General features: G+C 35.6%; 1 protein-coding gene across 1 annotated transcript; it reads right to left on the reverse strand.

The window, feature by feature from the left end:
- Positions 1-7,147: 7,147 nt before the first annotated feature.
- On the reverse strand, positions 7,148-15,507 carry smtna (smoothelin a). Its single transcript, XM_079804429.1, has 7 exons — positions 15,378-15,507; positions 15,196-15,271; positions 13,637-13,771; positions 13,468-13,531; positions 13,263-13,386; positions 10,930-11,081; positions 7,148-10,408 (listed from the first exon to the last, which is right to left on the reverse strand). The coding sequence occupies exons 1-7, from the start codon at positions 15,492-15,494 to the stop codon at positions 10,258-10,260; spliced, it is 819 nt and encodes a 272-aa protein (XP_079660555.1). The 5' UTR covers positions 15,495-15,507; the 3' UTR covers positions 7,148-10,257.
- Positions 15,508-15,906: the final 399 nt, after the last annotated feature.

Genomic DNA, 15,906 nt, shown 5'->3' on the forward strand with positions numbered 1-15,906 from the left:
TGCACTGTCACGAATGCTTTCATCATAAGTAACAGTTCAAACACGATGTAAATAAGAGATCCATTGTGAAGTGTAGACAGCATCATTGATTATAATGGGAGTTTTGGCGAGAGTCCAGAACTCAGTCAATGATAAACTCACAATTGAATCACAATTTAAATAACAGATTCTTTTCATGCTATATGAAATCACAGATTACAGATTAGGCATTAGAATTAACATGGTTAGTTACATGTTGTGGCAATACTGTCGGGTCCATTTCTTATAATAAAATTCTGTCTGCAAAGGCTGCGCCGAAATTGTAGCTGATTTACCAAAGAATACACAATCAAATCAAGGCCGTAACCATGTCTTAAGCCCTATTCGGACGGCAATTGTTTCTCATGTGGACATCCGTAAAAATAAATGTACATGCCACCTCAGTGATAAAACTTGCATTCGGAAGATGATTTTTTCATGTCGGAGGAGCGAGTTTTGTGATCCTACGAACCTGGGAACGTGCTGCTCATGTGGTCAGTCGCATGATTGTCTGCTGTAAATAAAATGCCATATGCTTGGAATAATACGAATAAATTCATATTTGACTTAATAATAGAAAAATAATAGCCTAATTATTATTTTATTATTCAAATATCCTATTTAAAAAATAGAAATATATATATATACATTTTTTTTAATCTTGTATTTGATCTCAAAATAATAGATGTAATTTAAAAAATGTGGAAATGAGCGGAAATAAGTTAATACATTTACAAGAAATATTTTTCTTGTAAATACTTTCCAGCATTTCAGTAACAAAAGTGCAGGCTAGATCTTTAAAATGCATTCTAATAACTGTGAAGCGCAACCGTATGGTGCTCCATAGTGGTCAAAAAGGATATAAACAGTGAATTTTGAAGTGATCTCTTCTTGAAAACTCAGAGATGTGGATTCGGACTAATTTTTATGTGGGGGGTGGGGAAAAAACACTGACATTCTGGATTCCGACGGCAATAAAATCACTGACTAGCCCCTGTAAATGATGAAAATAACTTATCACCCCATGAGAAACAATCACCATTCAAATAGGGCTTTAGACATTGGTGGGGACCAAAGTTTTTTTTTTTTTTTTTTTGCATGGGGGTTGTGTATTGGTCTTATTTATTTATTTAAAGGGATTAAATTATTAAAGGATTAAAAAGGATTTAAGGAAATAAAGAAAAAGAACGGTAAAAGTTCCAGTTCTATTGTAGTTATGAAGTAACCTATATTTTTGTTTAAAATATGCACACATTCACTCTGCAAAATGTTTCATCATGTCAAATTCAGTTATGATTTACATAAATAATGTCATATTTTCCATTCAAGATGGTGAAATTTCATAAAAAATGTCAAGTAGTTTGCATGACTTGATATTACTGTTGGTCACTGAACGTTTTATCGTAAAACAGTTGTCAAATATGAAATGTTTAGCTCTTACGAAGCACTCTTTCACTGCTATAACTAGTGTCGCTTTGGAATTCACACTAACAGTAAGCCCCGCCTTCTTTGATTTGATTGGCCATCTCACTCATTCTGACAGTGACGAGCGCTGTCAGACCGCTGAGGCAGACCAACCTAAAAATTTATATTTGATAATTTGGCAATTTCTAATTATTTGGGAGGACTTGTCTCCCTCTTGTTATGGCCCTGAGTGAAATGTACCGAACAAACAAATAATGCTCTACTGAGTCATTTACATAGTTGAAAATAAATAATCTCTTTCCTAGCATTAGGATCATTTGGAAGGTAATGCTATTTTCAGTCCAGTAGGCCAGTGGGCGAGGCCAAAGACGTGATGATGTAGAAGTAGGCTTTGATCTGATTCTGAAAGGCGACCTTTTGTCTGTATTGTGTCACAATGTGACAAAATCCAAAACTAGTCCTTTTCTGAGCTTGGTTCATATAAAAGCGGTTTGGCGAGAGTCCAAAGCTGTTGAACTAAAGAGGAAGTTTTGAGTTCTGAAACTCTCAAAAGATCACAGAAAATGTAATTTTTCGATTCCTTAATATCAGTGCATTTTTGGAGAGTTTTAAATAACTTATTTGATATTTTAAGTGACTTATTGACCTTGACACACAGTAACAAGGGTCTCCAAGGGTCCTCTCTATGATATAATTTACTTGTTTTCCTGCTTGTCTATATGTTTTATTAACAACGTTCGGGAGGAGCACGTTAATGATCTATCCAAAACAACTCATCATCAGCAATTACCACATCGATCCTATCAGCATAAGAGAGGAAGCCTATATTTATATACACAGTCATCCCACCGACATTCCTCGACAGTTTTCAGCATCCCTCCACCACCCCAACTCCTCACTCTTAGCTTGTTCCTACCCCAGCCAAGACTATGGGGGGAGTACTCTGGGTTCAGACCAAATACCGAGCTCGGAGCCCTCTCCTCAGACAGCACGCCAAATACTAGGGGTGCACCGACATTTCGGCCGCCGAAAATGGCATGGTTTCGGGCTGAAATAAAAAAAACAGCTGAAAATGTAAACCGAAAATGAATGTCACCCGCCCATCCCATCCGTGTGCTTAGATTTCCCTCACGGTCGAGCTGTTATTACGCGACGCGTCTGCCTATCAAAGATTAAGCATGTCAGTGGTAGGAGAGCAAATAGAGACGTATCCAGCTGAACTACCCATTGCCAGAAGCGACAATCCCCTTGACTACTGGCGCGCGAACGAAGGCCGCTTTCTTTATTGCTTGCGTGGATTGCACGCAGGTATTTATAAAAAGTCTGCGGTTTTCCCGCGGGATGTTTTTCCATGTCTGCGGGTTGAAGCGACCCCAATTATGTGATATGTATACCGAATGCGAATTTTAGCCGGCAACCCTGGCAAAAAAACACATATTTTATCCCCCAAAAGCCATTTTTTCCGTAGAACAGTGACAGACAGTGAGAGACTATTCAGTGCAGCATCTCATGTTCTTAATGAGAACCATTCTTTGATTTTGTGTGCAGTTATTCAGATAATTGTCGATCTTTTTTTGCACAACTGTTAAAAAACTATTTTATTCGATGGAACATAAAACTTGAAGAATAACATTATTGGTATTATTATTTATATTTATTTTTAAAAATATTTTAGATTTTGTTATGTAACTTAATAAAAGTTTGATTATTCTATTGGTTTGTGATTTTTTTCATTTCAGATCCATTAAATTCAAGCAATTTATATATATATATATATATATATATATATATATATATATATATATATATATATATATATATATATATATATATATATATATATATATATATATATATATATATATATATATATATATATATATATATTAATTAGTATACGTTTTTAAAAGAAGCCATTTTCGGCTTCAGTTTCGGTTTTCGGCCAAGTGCATCCTAAATTTTCGGTTTCGGCCCAGAATTTTCATTTTGGTGCATCACTACCAAATACGCATACCATTTATTCTATCTGACTTATTTGTAAGTGTGAACTCGTGAAATGTTGGTCGCGCCACATGACTTTGACACAAGTTTTTATTACTTATAAACGATAACACCAAACTACTTAAGGTTTGCTTTTTAAGAATTACGTTAATTTCGCTTTTTTCTTTGTTATCAGGACAGTTGTATCACATTAACTTTTAAATTAATAGATTTGGACAAAATGAGACACTGACTCAAATTCCAAATGCTGTTCATAGAGCTTAATTTCTACTGAAACATGCCTTTAATAACAGAAAGGGTGACAAAACCAGAAAATAGATGCTGTGAATGCAGAGAGAGACCTGTGTGTCCTTCACACTCCTCTGCCTTCTCCCATGTTCAAAGACAGAGACCGTTGCTGTCTGCAGTGGATAGATGAGTGTGTGAAGTGCATTGGACAGTAGCCAGGGCTGAATGTCCCCACTATGTACCTGTCCCCTCTCGCTCTCTGCTTTTCCTGGGACGTCACTGCTGACATCACTGAACTACAATCAGCTAAGATCAATCCTTTTCTTCAAATGACAACTATATACCCTCCCTGCTGTCCTGGTCTACTTTCCTGTTGCTTGGCAACAACTTTCAGTCCCCCCCCCCCCCCCCCCCAAACATTTCCATTCTTTCCTTTTAACATTCCAGAACATTTCCTTTAATAAACAGGATTCTGATCGATAGGGCAATGTTTGAACAAAGTGCTGGAGATAATGGCCATCACATAGCATTAGCAATGATGCCTCTGTCTCCATCTGTTGCAGACTAATAGCTCACTCTTGCAGAGCTTTTACACATTGGCGTCTTGGGACAGATCTTTGGTGAAATAGACAGAATGCTATTTCAAGTAATGATTAATATCTTATAAAATGCTACACACAGTTTAGAAGTCTAAAATGCAGATAAAAAAAACAGAACAATCATATCAAAATTACAAACTGGACAAAACTGAGGAGCTGGAGTGTTTATGACTGATATATTATTCTATGCAAACCATAATTATATTGTTTGGAATGCAACACAATGTTGTGCAACAAAACTGTCACATATGGGTATATGAAAATATATGAATCAATGTTTCATGGCATTTTTTTATTTTCATGGTAACTATTCGAATGCGCATTAATGTACTCTACAACAATCAACTGTTATATAGTAATAATGTTTAGTAAAGGTTATTATTAATTAAAAGAAATTCACGCAGTTAATGCAGTACGGTAATATAAGAAGTAACCTGGTAACACAGTATTTAGAGCACAATAATTGGATGGCATAATGAAAATAGGTCATCATTAAAATATATAACAATGACATAACAATAACAATGGCTCAATGGAGTTAAGTGGAAAGATACATTCACAAAATGTAACCAGGAAACAACAACAACATTACAAATTTTCCCAACTATGTTTAAGATACCAAAACACACATGGTGTCAGCTCATTTTATAAAGGGGACCAGGGCTAGTTGTCACATGTTCTAATTTTTTCCAATATAGATTCTGTTGGTTTATGGTATTTTTGTGTTTCATTTGATACTTTTGCTGTTGTTTTGTGCTTCATTATTGTTTATTTTTTTCAGAAAAGCCTATGTGACAACATGCTCTGCTATTGGGGTCACAAAAGGTAATTAAAAAGCATATACAAGGCCATTTTCCACCTGATATGAGTTAAAAAATAAGGTCATATGCGCTGGTTTAAATATCTATAAATATACTTCTGTTTATATATAATTTTAAGCAGCTGTGCTTATATTTTCTTGGTCACAATCATGATATTTGAACTTCATCACACAAACTGTAAGGAATTGTTTTGGGGGAGTTTTAAATAGCGTCCCTCATTTTAAGTAGGTCCAATCAGTCATTATACACTTATATGCAAAATGCATATATGCAAAATTAGTTGGTTATTTTGTCAACACATTCAAAATGTTTGTCTGTTGGAGCATTTAGTTTGTCCTCCTGTACTTTCCATTCATTAATTTTAGTCAATGTCCAATATTTTTCATTATAGCCTAATGGTGCGCTCATTATTTTTGTATCAGATAATTTTGACTGATAATTAATGATAGGCAAGAAAACACACATCTTTTGTGAGAAAAAAAACAAAACAAAACAAAAAAACAGGAGATTTAACCCAAACTGGATATACTGAACAGATTAACACAATAGAATTATTGTATGCTAATCATATATAAACTTTTATTTTCATTTTATTTGGTTTAGTCTCAAGAATCAGTCAGTATTCATGGGTCACAAAAATAATAATATCATAATAAAAATTGAATAGAGAACGCTGGACATCAAATAAAATCTCGAGTATATATTAATAATCGTCATTTCCACCAGCCACGCGCCTAATGAACCGTTATCGTGAACAAGGTCATATGTCCTCGCGTGTCAATTAAGAGTCAGCACGCGCTGCGTATGAGATAATTCGCCGTTTGACACGCTGTTGGGATGGACCTCTTATGTTATGGAAATGACGAGAAATTAATGCGAGTCCATTTGACAGATAGGCTGGCTATATCTTTTCAAAGTTGTTTGTCCGACGACACTTGTTTATAAGCTGCAGTGTCTCGAGGTGAAGGGTGTCACGCGCATCTCTCGCGCTTTAAACAGATGAGCGTCACGGTAAGATACCATCTCCAATCATATATGACTGCCTCATCGACCAATGTGTCGTTTTAAAAACACAATTAAGTTGTCAGTTTTTGATATCGAAAGAATTCTTACCTGTCCTGTTTCTCTGCACCGGCGCAAATGTGTGTGTCCTGTAGAGATGCTCACATCACACACACACTTCCACTGGTGTGATAATGGGTGATGGGAAGCGGGTACGTCAGTCCCAAGAGGACACGAGGAAAGGTAGCGAAAACTGTGAGTGAAACATCTTCAGCAGACACTTGACTAGTAGTGACTGTATTTGACCGAAATGACGTAAGGCGACGTAAAATCAGCCGCATCGCCGTGCGCGGAATAGAAATGTCCAGCTGGCACGCGGTCCTCTCACACGCGGGGTCAGGACAGGATATATCCACACAACTCGCCAGAACTTCCTTCTCACTCCAATCAATAATGATTGTGATTGTGGGTCATTCCTACTATCTACTATTATGGCTCAATCATGACTAATAATATATAATATTGGATGAATTAACTCAAAGATTAAAGTCACCACGAAATCAAAATGGACAATTCTTGTTTTTATGGAATATTGCCGTATTTACACAGAGAAAAAAGGTGTCAAAATTGTACCTTTAGGGGTACAACAACTTGTCACTGGGGCAGTACCCTCAAAAGGACATCTTTGTACCTTTTTTTTTTTTTTACCACAAAAAGGTTCATGGTATAGCCTACCTTAAGTAAGGCCTATGTATTGGTTCTCTAAGGTACTAATATGCACCTTTTATGAGTAAAAAAGGTACAAAGATATCCTTTTAAGGGTACTGCCCCAGTGACAAGCTGTTGTACACTAAAGGTACAATTTTGACCTTTTTTCTCTGTGTATTTGCATCATTTTTTTAAATTGAATGTGCTCTCATAACCTTTAATCAAAATAACTTTCCCTCTTCTCTGATGACGTTTGATAAATGTATTCGGTTTATCACTAAAATCGGATAATATAAGTCATTACATTGTGTGTAGTACGTGTGAGTAAAGAGAAAAATGCACAGAGAAGAATATCACATTTAATAATACTTGGCAAACAGTTGGTGATGCACTGTGGGAGGAAAATAACACCGATAATTTAATCAAACCAGAACAGCGATTCAGATTGACACAAACTGTACTTGTATGACTTCAAGGATTAGTTCCCTTCAAAATGAAAATGTCCTGGTAATTTACTCTCCCCCATCTCATCCAAGATGTTCATGTCTTTCTTTCTTCAGTCGAAAAGAAATGAAAGTTTTTTGAGGAAAACATTGCAGGATTGTTCTCCACGTAATGGACTTAAATGGCAGCCAACGGGTTGCAGGTCCAAATCAATGCAGATTCAAAGGGCGTCGAATGGCTTCAGAGGCTCTTCACGATCCCAGCCGAGGAATAGGGTCTTATCTAGCGAAACAATCGGTCATTTAAATAAAAAATAAAAAAATGCAATTATATTGTTTTACAATACAGTATTTCTGTAATAAGTAGGGTTGCAAAGGGGCTGAAATTTTCTGGTAAATTTCCAGAAACTTTCCAAAATAATGCGTGACCTCTGTGTTCTGTGTTGTCACATCGGAAAGGTCACGTCCTTGACGTACGTGGAAGTACCGACCCAGTATTAAAATGAACGTGCAAAGACTAAATCAAACGCTCTTTACAAAAATAAAGGTAAAACAACGATGTTGGACAATTTTAAAGTTGGAGAAGTTTTTCGGCTTCCACCTTAAGGGTGTGAACCTACACTGGTCTTACGGTTCGGTTCGATTACGATTATCATGCCATAGATTCGGTTCGATATCACGATGCATCACAATGCATTGACGATGCACTGCATCCTCATGTATATAATTTTGTCAGTCAGTTATATGAACTGAACCTTTAATTTGACCTGCTCAAAGAAAACACGCTTTTTGAATGTATCAAACATCAAGCAAAACTCAAGTTTGGGCACAGACAACAGGAGCATTTAGAACAAATACACAATATACTAAAAGCAACTTCAGGAGGTGGTCTGGGCCACATTACAGTCAAATCAAGTCTAAATGCATCTAGTTGTTGAAACATTTTACTCCTCCCAACAATGCTAAAAAATAAACGTGTGAGAGCGTTATGGGCTATATGACATGTTATAGCCATGATATGACAGCGCTACTGAAGCACGCATCGCAGCAGACAAGCAGCTGAGTATCTCTTCATCAAGCCAGCGCACAAATACCGCAAATAAAACCGAAAGCAAGTCGCAGGTGCTCAACATACAATCATATTCATTAAAAGTAAAGAAACTGAATGATCTTACCAGTGCTGTTGCCGCGCTCTCTCCTATTGCGGTCTTTGATTTTGAAATGAATAAAATGCAGCTCATACCTGTTGTTTTCGGTGACGTGAACTCCATTAAATCTGCATATAGTGCGGGAATTGGAGATCGGATTTATATCCGTTTTGCGGAGATACATTTATGTGCCCAAGTGTAAATGAAATCGTGTTGATAAATCAGAAAGATATCTGATCTGTAAAAACGCATGAAGTGACCAGGTGTAAACAGGCCCTTTAAGAACTCTAACGTTGATATAATTTGATCCATTTTTGGCTGAGCTGGGTCCACCTTGGCACTGACAGCTCACGATGAAAACGCTGACGTGGTTTATCAAGTTAGTGGTATACCCCATGCACATTTTATTTTACAGCACGTGTGTTTTCCAGGTCGTGCTTACCAGGTTGTTCATAAAAGCCGAAATGTGTCCAGATGTCTGCTTTTAAAGTAGCTTGTTGGAGCATTTTTAATTACTTGCACTCCCTCTGCCTTTGTATGCTACCGCGAAAGCACGTATGCGACAAATGACGGCAGAAAAGCATCAGTACATTATAATCGGTTATGGTCTATTACTGAACCGATACCGAATCGTCTTCGTCTGCATCGCGATGCATCGAAGAAACGATTAATTTCGACACCGCTACAGACGTGACCTTTCCAATGTGATGACATCATACGTCGTGAAGAAGCACAACACCGAAGTTGAGCATTTTTTTAAAGAAAATGGCAGATCGTTTAGCCAGATAAGACCCTATTCCTCAGCTGGGATCGTACAGAGCCTCTGAAGCCGTTTGAAAGTGCATTAATTTGGACCTTCAACCCGTTGGTTGCCATTGCATTATGTGGAGTAAAATCCTGGAATGTTTTCCTCAAAACACTTATTTTATTTTCGACTGAAGAAAGAAAGACATGAACATCTTGGATGAGATGGGGTGAGTAAATTATCAGGAAATTTTCGTTTTTAAGTGAACTAATCCTTTAAAGCACTAATAATACTTACATAATCTTTAATAAAATTTTAATGTCATATTTTTATTGTGCACTTAAGTAATTAGCCATGCAGCAAATAAAGTGTCAAGGACATTTTAAAAGCACTTCAAAAATTACCATTGGCCTTCTGAAACAAGACTTACAGGCATCTTACAGGCCTCAAGTGCCTGTCTATCCCTGAGTGAGAGGTTTTATTGGACCTAATCTCTCTTAGTGCAGTTCTAGGGTCATTTTTTTAGTGCCAAGCAAGTGCTAAGAACAATGGACTTCTGATCCTGAGCAAGATGAGAGAAACTGAAAACTATTCGAGCTGTCATATTTCATAAGCAAAAACAACAAAAGAGCCATTTTTGAGGCTTTATAACTTTGTTGTCCTTTCTGAACTCTTTTATGTAATAGTAAAAGTGCCCCATCTATATTTTTAAACAAACGATAAATCAGAGTTAAGTATAATTCTGCATTAGATCTCATGCCCTTATAAGCCTGATGTCTCTGTGCTGGAGCGCATTCAAAACAGGGAGTAGCAGTACCATAAAAAGCCTTCTGCATATACACACACACACACACTTTCACACAATCTCTGAGCATAGACTGAGATTAATGCATGTGTAATCTCACTGGAATGTGCTGTTTCAGAGCCCCAGCTGTACCCTAGTGCCGAACGCAGGTTATAATCCTCATCCACTGCATGTGCGTTTATGAAACAGAGAAGAGCATGAGTACATAATAGTCTGATCTTAGGTAAAAGCTGGAGGTCAGGTCATTTGTGTGCTATGCTGTGTGCCTGTTGTGGCCCTTTGGTCATTTACAGTGAAAACGCTCAAAAATGTTTCTATGGCATCTTCTTTTTAGTCTTGACTAGGCCTTTCTCTACTAGGCAGCGGTAGAACTCCTGGATATACGTATACACACACTTCCAGTCGGGCTCTCGCATCCGCATCAAGTCGTCAACGTCCAGCAGAGGAGCACAGTCAGCTAGTCTCCTACACACACGCATAAAGAAAATTAAGCCTATTTTAGGACCATTATGATTTTTTTAAAATATTATTTTCATGACTTAAGCACATTTTCTCTGCAAAATACATAAACAAAATGCACATTTCCTCCTCCCATCATGCATTTCTCATTACCGTAAAAACTGATGTTTTATTTAAATGATAAAATTTAATTTCGGCTGATTTTAATTGAGAGAAAAAATGCCTGGATGAGAAAATGATTAAAAGTAATTTAGATTCATTTAAAAAATAGCAAGTATAATAATATAACACTTAATTATAATTAGTTATACATAAAATGAATTATATTAATATATTGAATAATGAAAATATTAATATTATTTCTATTAGGAAATTATAATAAATTAAGTAATTATTATCGTATTTTTTGTATTAAATTATTATTTTATATGATGATTGAAAATTTCTTTCTTTTTCTGGTGAAATATGACCCAGACATTTCTTCATGAGACGCAAATGAGGATGCAATAAATGGTGACAAGTCTTACTCTGCAGTCTTGAATGCCTTCTCAAAGTTGGCCCTGCGATCATGGGGGTCGAGAGTGCAATATTCAAAGCCCTCAGGGAAGAACCTGTGCACCAGGGCACAAAACGCCAGACCGTCTGCCCAGCTAGAGGAGAAATTTTGGATGTTCACACCCTAAACATAGAAACAAGTATAAGAGTGAATTAAAAAAAAACAGTCAAGAATAATATATATATATATATATATATATATATATATATATATATATATATATATATATATATATATATATATATATATATATATATATATATATATATATATATATATATATATATATATATATATATATATATATATATATATATATATAACATTAATGATAGACAGAATAATCAAAAGCTGTATCAATTTCAACATTTCTTAGGCTTAAAAAACAACTTTTAACTTAAAACACATAAACCCAATATAATAAAACGTCATATTTACACTCTCAAAAAAAAAAAAAAGAGTACAAAATTGTACCTTTAAAGGTACAAGCAGCCGTCACTGGGGTGGTACCCTTAAGGGTACATTTTTGTACCTTTAAGTAGAGGAAAACAATGGTATAATTGTACCCTAAGGACTAATAACTGTGCTTTTAAAGGTACACAATATGTTTTGTTCCCCAAGGAACAAAATTGTACCTCCACTGTAACTTTTTTTCTGAGAGTGTAAATGTGGCCTTCCTATCTGTCTAAAAGAAATTGATTAAAGTTATCAAACAGTCTACAGTGCATAAATAATTAATGAAATATTAATTCAAGCTAAAATAGTCTCTATTACCTTTGTTCTTTGATTAACATTAATGACAGACATCACAGCAACTGTTTTATTAGGCTGCTGTGACTTTATGATCTGCTGCTGCCGAACATGACGCGGATCTGACGCGCAGTCAAGCGCATATCATTTTGTCACAAGTTCATTTAAGGCATTATTTAACTTATTTAAGACTGCTCTTATGAGAATGCTCAACAAAACGGGCATTTTGGCATAATTCTGTGTGTTATTGTTCATTCAAGCACGAAATAGAACTCGATTGTCAGGACATTCACAGACAGCGCGTTTTCTTCGTCTTGTCGTGCTTTAAAAATGGTTTAATGTAATGTAAAGCTAGCCCAAGGATGACCGAAAAAACAGATGCTACATTAATTGCGTTAAGTTTTTTACGCGATAAACTTAAATTAATCGCATGCATTGACGTGCTAATTTTGGCAGCACTAATATAGTTTGTACTACTTGTTATTGAACATCCCGTCATCCCGTCAATGCCAACATTTAGATGAACATGCTGCATGTTTTCCTCTCAATAATAAAACAAACTAAATAAACTAACGTGACAGCGGTGAGAAAATAGCAGTTAAGAAAGCATCTGATCCTAGTGATGTGGATGTTTGCACAAGCTCTGCTATTCAGCACTCCAGTCACGTCACATCACATTTATTACAATTTATTGCTTTAATGAAAGCAGCATTATAGTATTAAACATGAAAAAATAGCATCAGTGTCTCTTTCGTTTACGTTTTGTTTAGAATTACAAATTCAGTTTCTACTATAAATCAGCTCTCTAGTGTGTTCATTTATTTACTCACGAATGACCTCGACAGACTGAACAATGAACCAGAGAAGATTTCCACGTCAAAAAAGGCGGAGCTTCAATCACCACGGCCCAATGGTCGTTCGAAGGTGTTTACCTGCCAAAGCAAAGTTTTCCGGAAAGTTTGCTTTGGCAAGTTGTTTTTTTTTACTCCCTTATTTAATTCCAAATTATCTTTTGCTTTGGCCTGATTTTGTTCAAAATGATGTCACACCAGTTTGTTCTTTGATTACGCGTGATTTCAGTTTATTTTTCCACTACTCTCCGCATTGTAATAAAGCAAATAAAAAAGCATTTGTTGTAAAACAATTTATGCTGATTAAGATTTTAGAGAAAATTCGAATAAAAAAGCATTACAGTATTTTTGGCTGTAATACAGTAAAAAGGGAATCATCGTTAAGCATAATCTGTCTTACAAATATGGAATTAAAAGAAAAATCAGGAAGCATACAGTAATGAGAATGAGAGGGAAAATGTGTTTTAATTGTCATAAGAAATAATGTCAAAATGCAATAAAAATCTTAATGGTCCTAAAAATTGCTTTGATTTTCTTTATGTTAAATACAATTTCTATCTTTTCTTTCTTTTTTTATATTTTGGGGTGAAATACGATCTGGACATGTTTCCATGAGATTCACTGAGGGAAGCAAGCAGAGCCAGAGAAATGTAGCAAAACAGAAACTGTTTGATTTGATCTTATTTGTTCTCTTCAGGCCCACCTCATATGGTTCAGTCTTGACACGACACCAGTCCAGCAGCATCTGTTTGACATCTTTGGTGTTTGGGCCCCCGACTGCCGAGCCGCCCGGCACTTTAACCCTGGCCACATGGGATTGAGCAGGGCTTTAGGAGGAAAAATAAAACAATCAGACGATGGGATTCGACCCATGCTATCATCCTGTCAGGCCTCTAGGAATGACTCACCTGCTCACAGTTTTTGGAGAGAAAGTAGAGGTTGGTGTTGAAAATGTTTTTCCCTGAGCCGCCTCTGTACCGAAATGAAGTAAAAAGAGAAGAGGTTATCAAAGCCTTGCAGTTAGAACCACAGTAAAAGTACAAAGTGTTCAGATCCTCAAGAGTGATGGTTACTCACTATGTGCGCTGTACTGAGCACCACTTGGGCTATTAGTGGCTTTCTGGTCCTTATTCAGTCCAGCAGCTGTCTTGCCTCCGCCACCCTGCTGACGCAAGTTCTCCATTCGGGCCGCCCGCTCCTTATCACGCCGTTCTGAGAGAAAAAGACGAGTAGAGAGAGATTAGAGGAGGTTTTTCACTCAAAAAAACTAAACAATAAACAAACTACTGTGTTTTCCATTCCGAATAGAAGTTAAACAAATAGTAGCTGTTTATTCTGTTGAGTTTACTTTCTGTGGTTGTTTTTGTAATGACTCTTAAAGGTGGAATCTCATGAAAACTGTAAAGAACACACTATAGTTCAAAAGTTTGGGGTCAGTCAAATTTTTATTTTAAAAGAAACTAATAATTAATAATCAAACGTGGCATTTATAATGTTACAAAAGATTTCTATTGTAAATAGAAAAAAACATGTTTTCATAATTGAAAATAATAAATGTTTCTTGAGAAGGATCTTAGAATGATTTCTGAAGGATCATGTCACACTGAAGACTGGAGTAATGATGCTGAAAAGACAGCTTTGATCACAGGAATAAATAACATTTAAAATATATTCAAATAGAACAGTTTTAAAGTGTAATAATATTTCACAATGTCACTGTTTTTACTATATATTTAATCAAATAAATGCAGCCTTGGTGAGCATAGGAGACTTCTTTCAAAAACATAAAAACATTTTTTTTTTACTTTTGAATGGTAGTGTTTATAATATTAATTTACATATATAAATGATATTTCTTATAATATAAATAAGAAATTCTATTAAAACAATGACAACCTATTTTTAGAATTAAGATGTTTTGCCTTGTTACATTATTTTCATGGCATTTGATCTCTGATTTTTAATCACTGTAATAAAAATATAATTCTTATAACTGTACAGAAAAAATCTTATTTTATGTTTCATTATATATTATTAAAATATTTGTTTATTTTAGATTATATTTGTTACTGTCGTTAACTTTTCATGCCGATTTTAATTTCAAATGTATTGTATTAGTCAGTTTTAACAGTATCATAATGCTTATAATAATGAATAAGATATAGATAATGAGACTCCAATGAGAATTAACACTGAGAATGATGAGAATTACAAAGAAACTCAAAAATAACATGTCTAGATTTGTTACGGTAATGAGAATGAATAATACAAACCCAACTTTTTTTATTTTCATGACAATTGATCACATTTCCACCCAAAATTGCCATTATTGTAATGCAAAAAAATCTAATTTATGCAATGAGAATTATTCTGTCCAGATCCTTTCGCCCCACTTAAAAATTTGCATGAATACTAAAGACATTAGCACAAACCATGAATTATGCTTACAATAATGTACAAAAAAATGCTTAATTTTCTTAATTTCCCTTTTGACTTTGAACTAAATTGTGATCCAGATTATTGACAGGTTTTGAGATTCAGCAAAAAGCATGTCGGAAATAACATTAGACTTAACAGAAAATGTTTGAGGCATATATATTGAATATGTGACATTAGGGACATGACCCAGCCCTCACCCCTCTTTCTCTTGAGCAGTTCTCTCATGGCAGACCGGATCATTTTCCTCTCCTCGAAATCCACAGCCTTATCTAGCTATTACATGCAGTAAACAGAAGGGAAACACACTTTCCTTAATATGGTCAAGACAAACCATGATAACAAGCCTGCTCCGCTTGTAGCGCATATAGTTGCCTCTTACCATATTATTGAGGATCTCTTCATCCTCTATAGCTGCCAGCTGTTCGACAGTCAGTGGACCCGTCATATCAGGTTGCTCTTTGATACCTGCCTCTAATGTTCCCTTCTCACCCTCCATCTTTAGTGACAGCTGGGACAGAAGGAGGAACAGGAGTTGCTGATGAAGCCAGGTTACGAGATGTGTAAATCTCCATGTGTGCGTGGGAATGAGGGAGAGCGTTTATAGAAAGGAAAAATGAGGGAGAGAAATTCTAACTGAAAGCTTTGTGTGAGAACTTATAGTACAGGGATATTTTAAGACACATCAAGATGCTAGTAAGCTAGACTGTAGCTACTAAACGCTGATATAACTTCACAGCTAAATTATTGGTTTGAGCGGCTTCTTAACAAACAGGTTTCATTAATAAAAAATATTTCATGTGATTGTTTTCGCACAGATTATATGTCAAGCTGTTTCCAGCCACACAAATAATGATAACTGTGTGCATCTCTATATACGGAAAGAGACAGTAGAACGGCAACAATTCAAA

Source organism: Gobio gobio, assembly GCF_949357685.1.
Source record: "Gobio gobio genome assembly, chromosome: 22".
NCBI classification, from domain to species: Eukaryota; Metazoa; Chordata; class Actinopteri; order Cypriniformes; family Gobionidae; genus Gobio; species Gobio gobio.

What these genes read in the sequence shown, in the direction of transcription:
- smtna (XM_079804429.1), bottom strand. Translation starts at nt 15,494, where the DNA reads ATGGAGGGTGAGAAGGGAACATTAGAGGCAGGTATCAAAGAGCAACCT. An exon ending in AAGAGATCCTCAATAATATG is followed by an intron (nt 15,272 to 15,377) that starts GTAAGAGGCAAC and finishes TGCATGTAATAG; the next exon opens with CTAGATAAGGCTGTGGATTT. An exon ending in TGCTCAGTACAGCGCACATA is followed by an intron (nt 13,532 to 13,636) that starts GTGAGTAACCAT and finishes ATTTCGGTACAG; the next exon opens with AGGCGGCTCAGGGAAAAACA.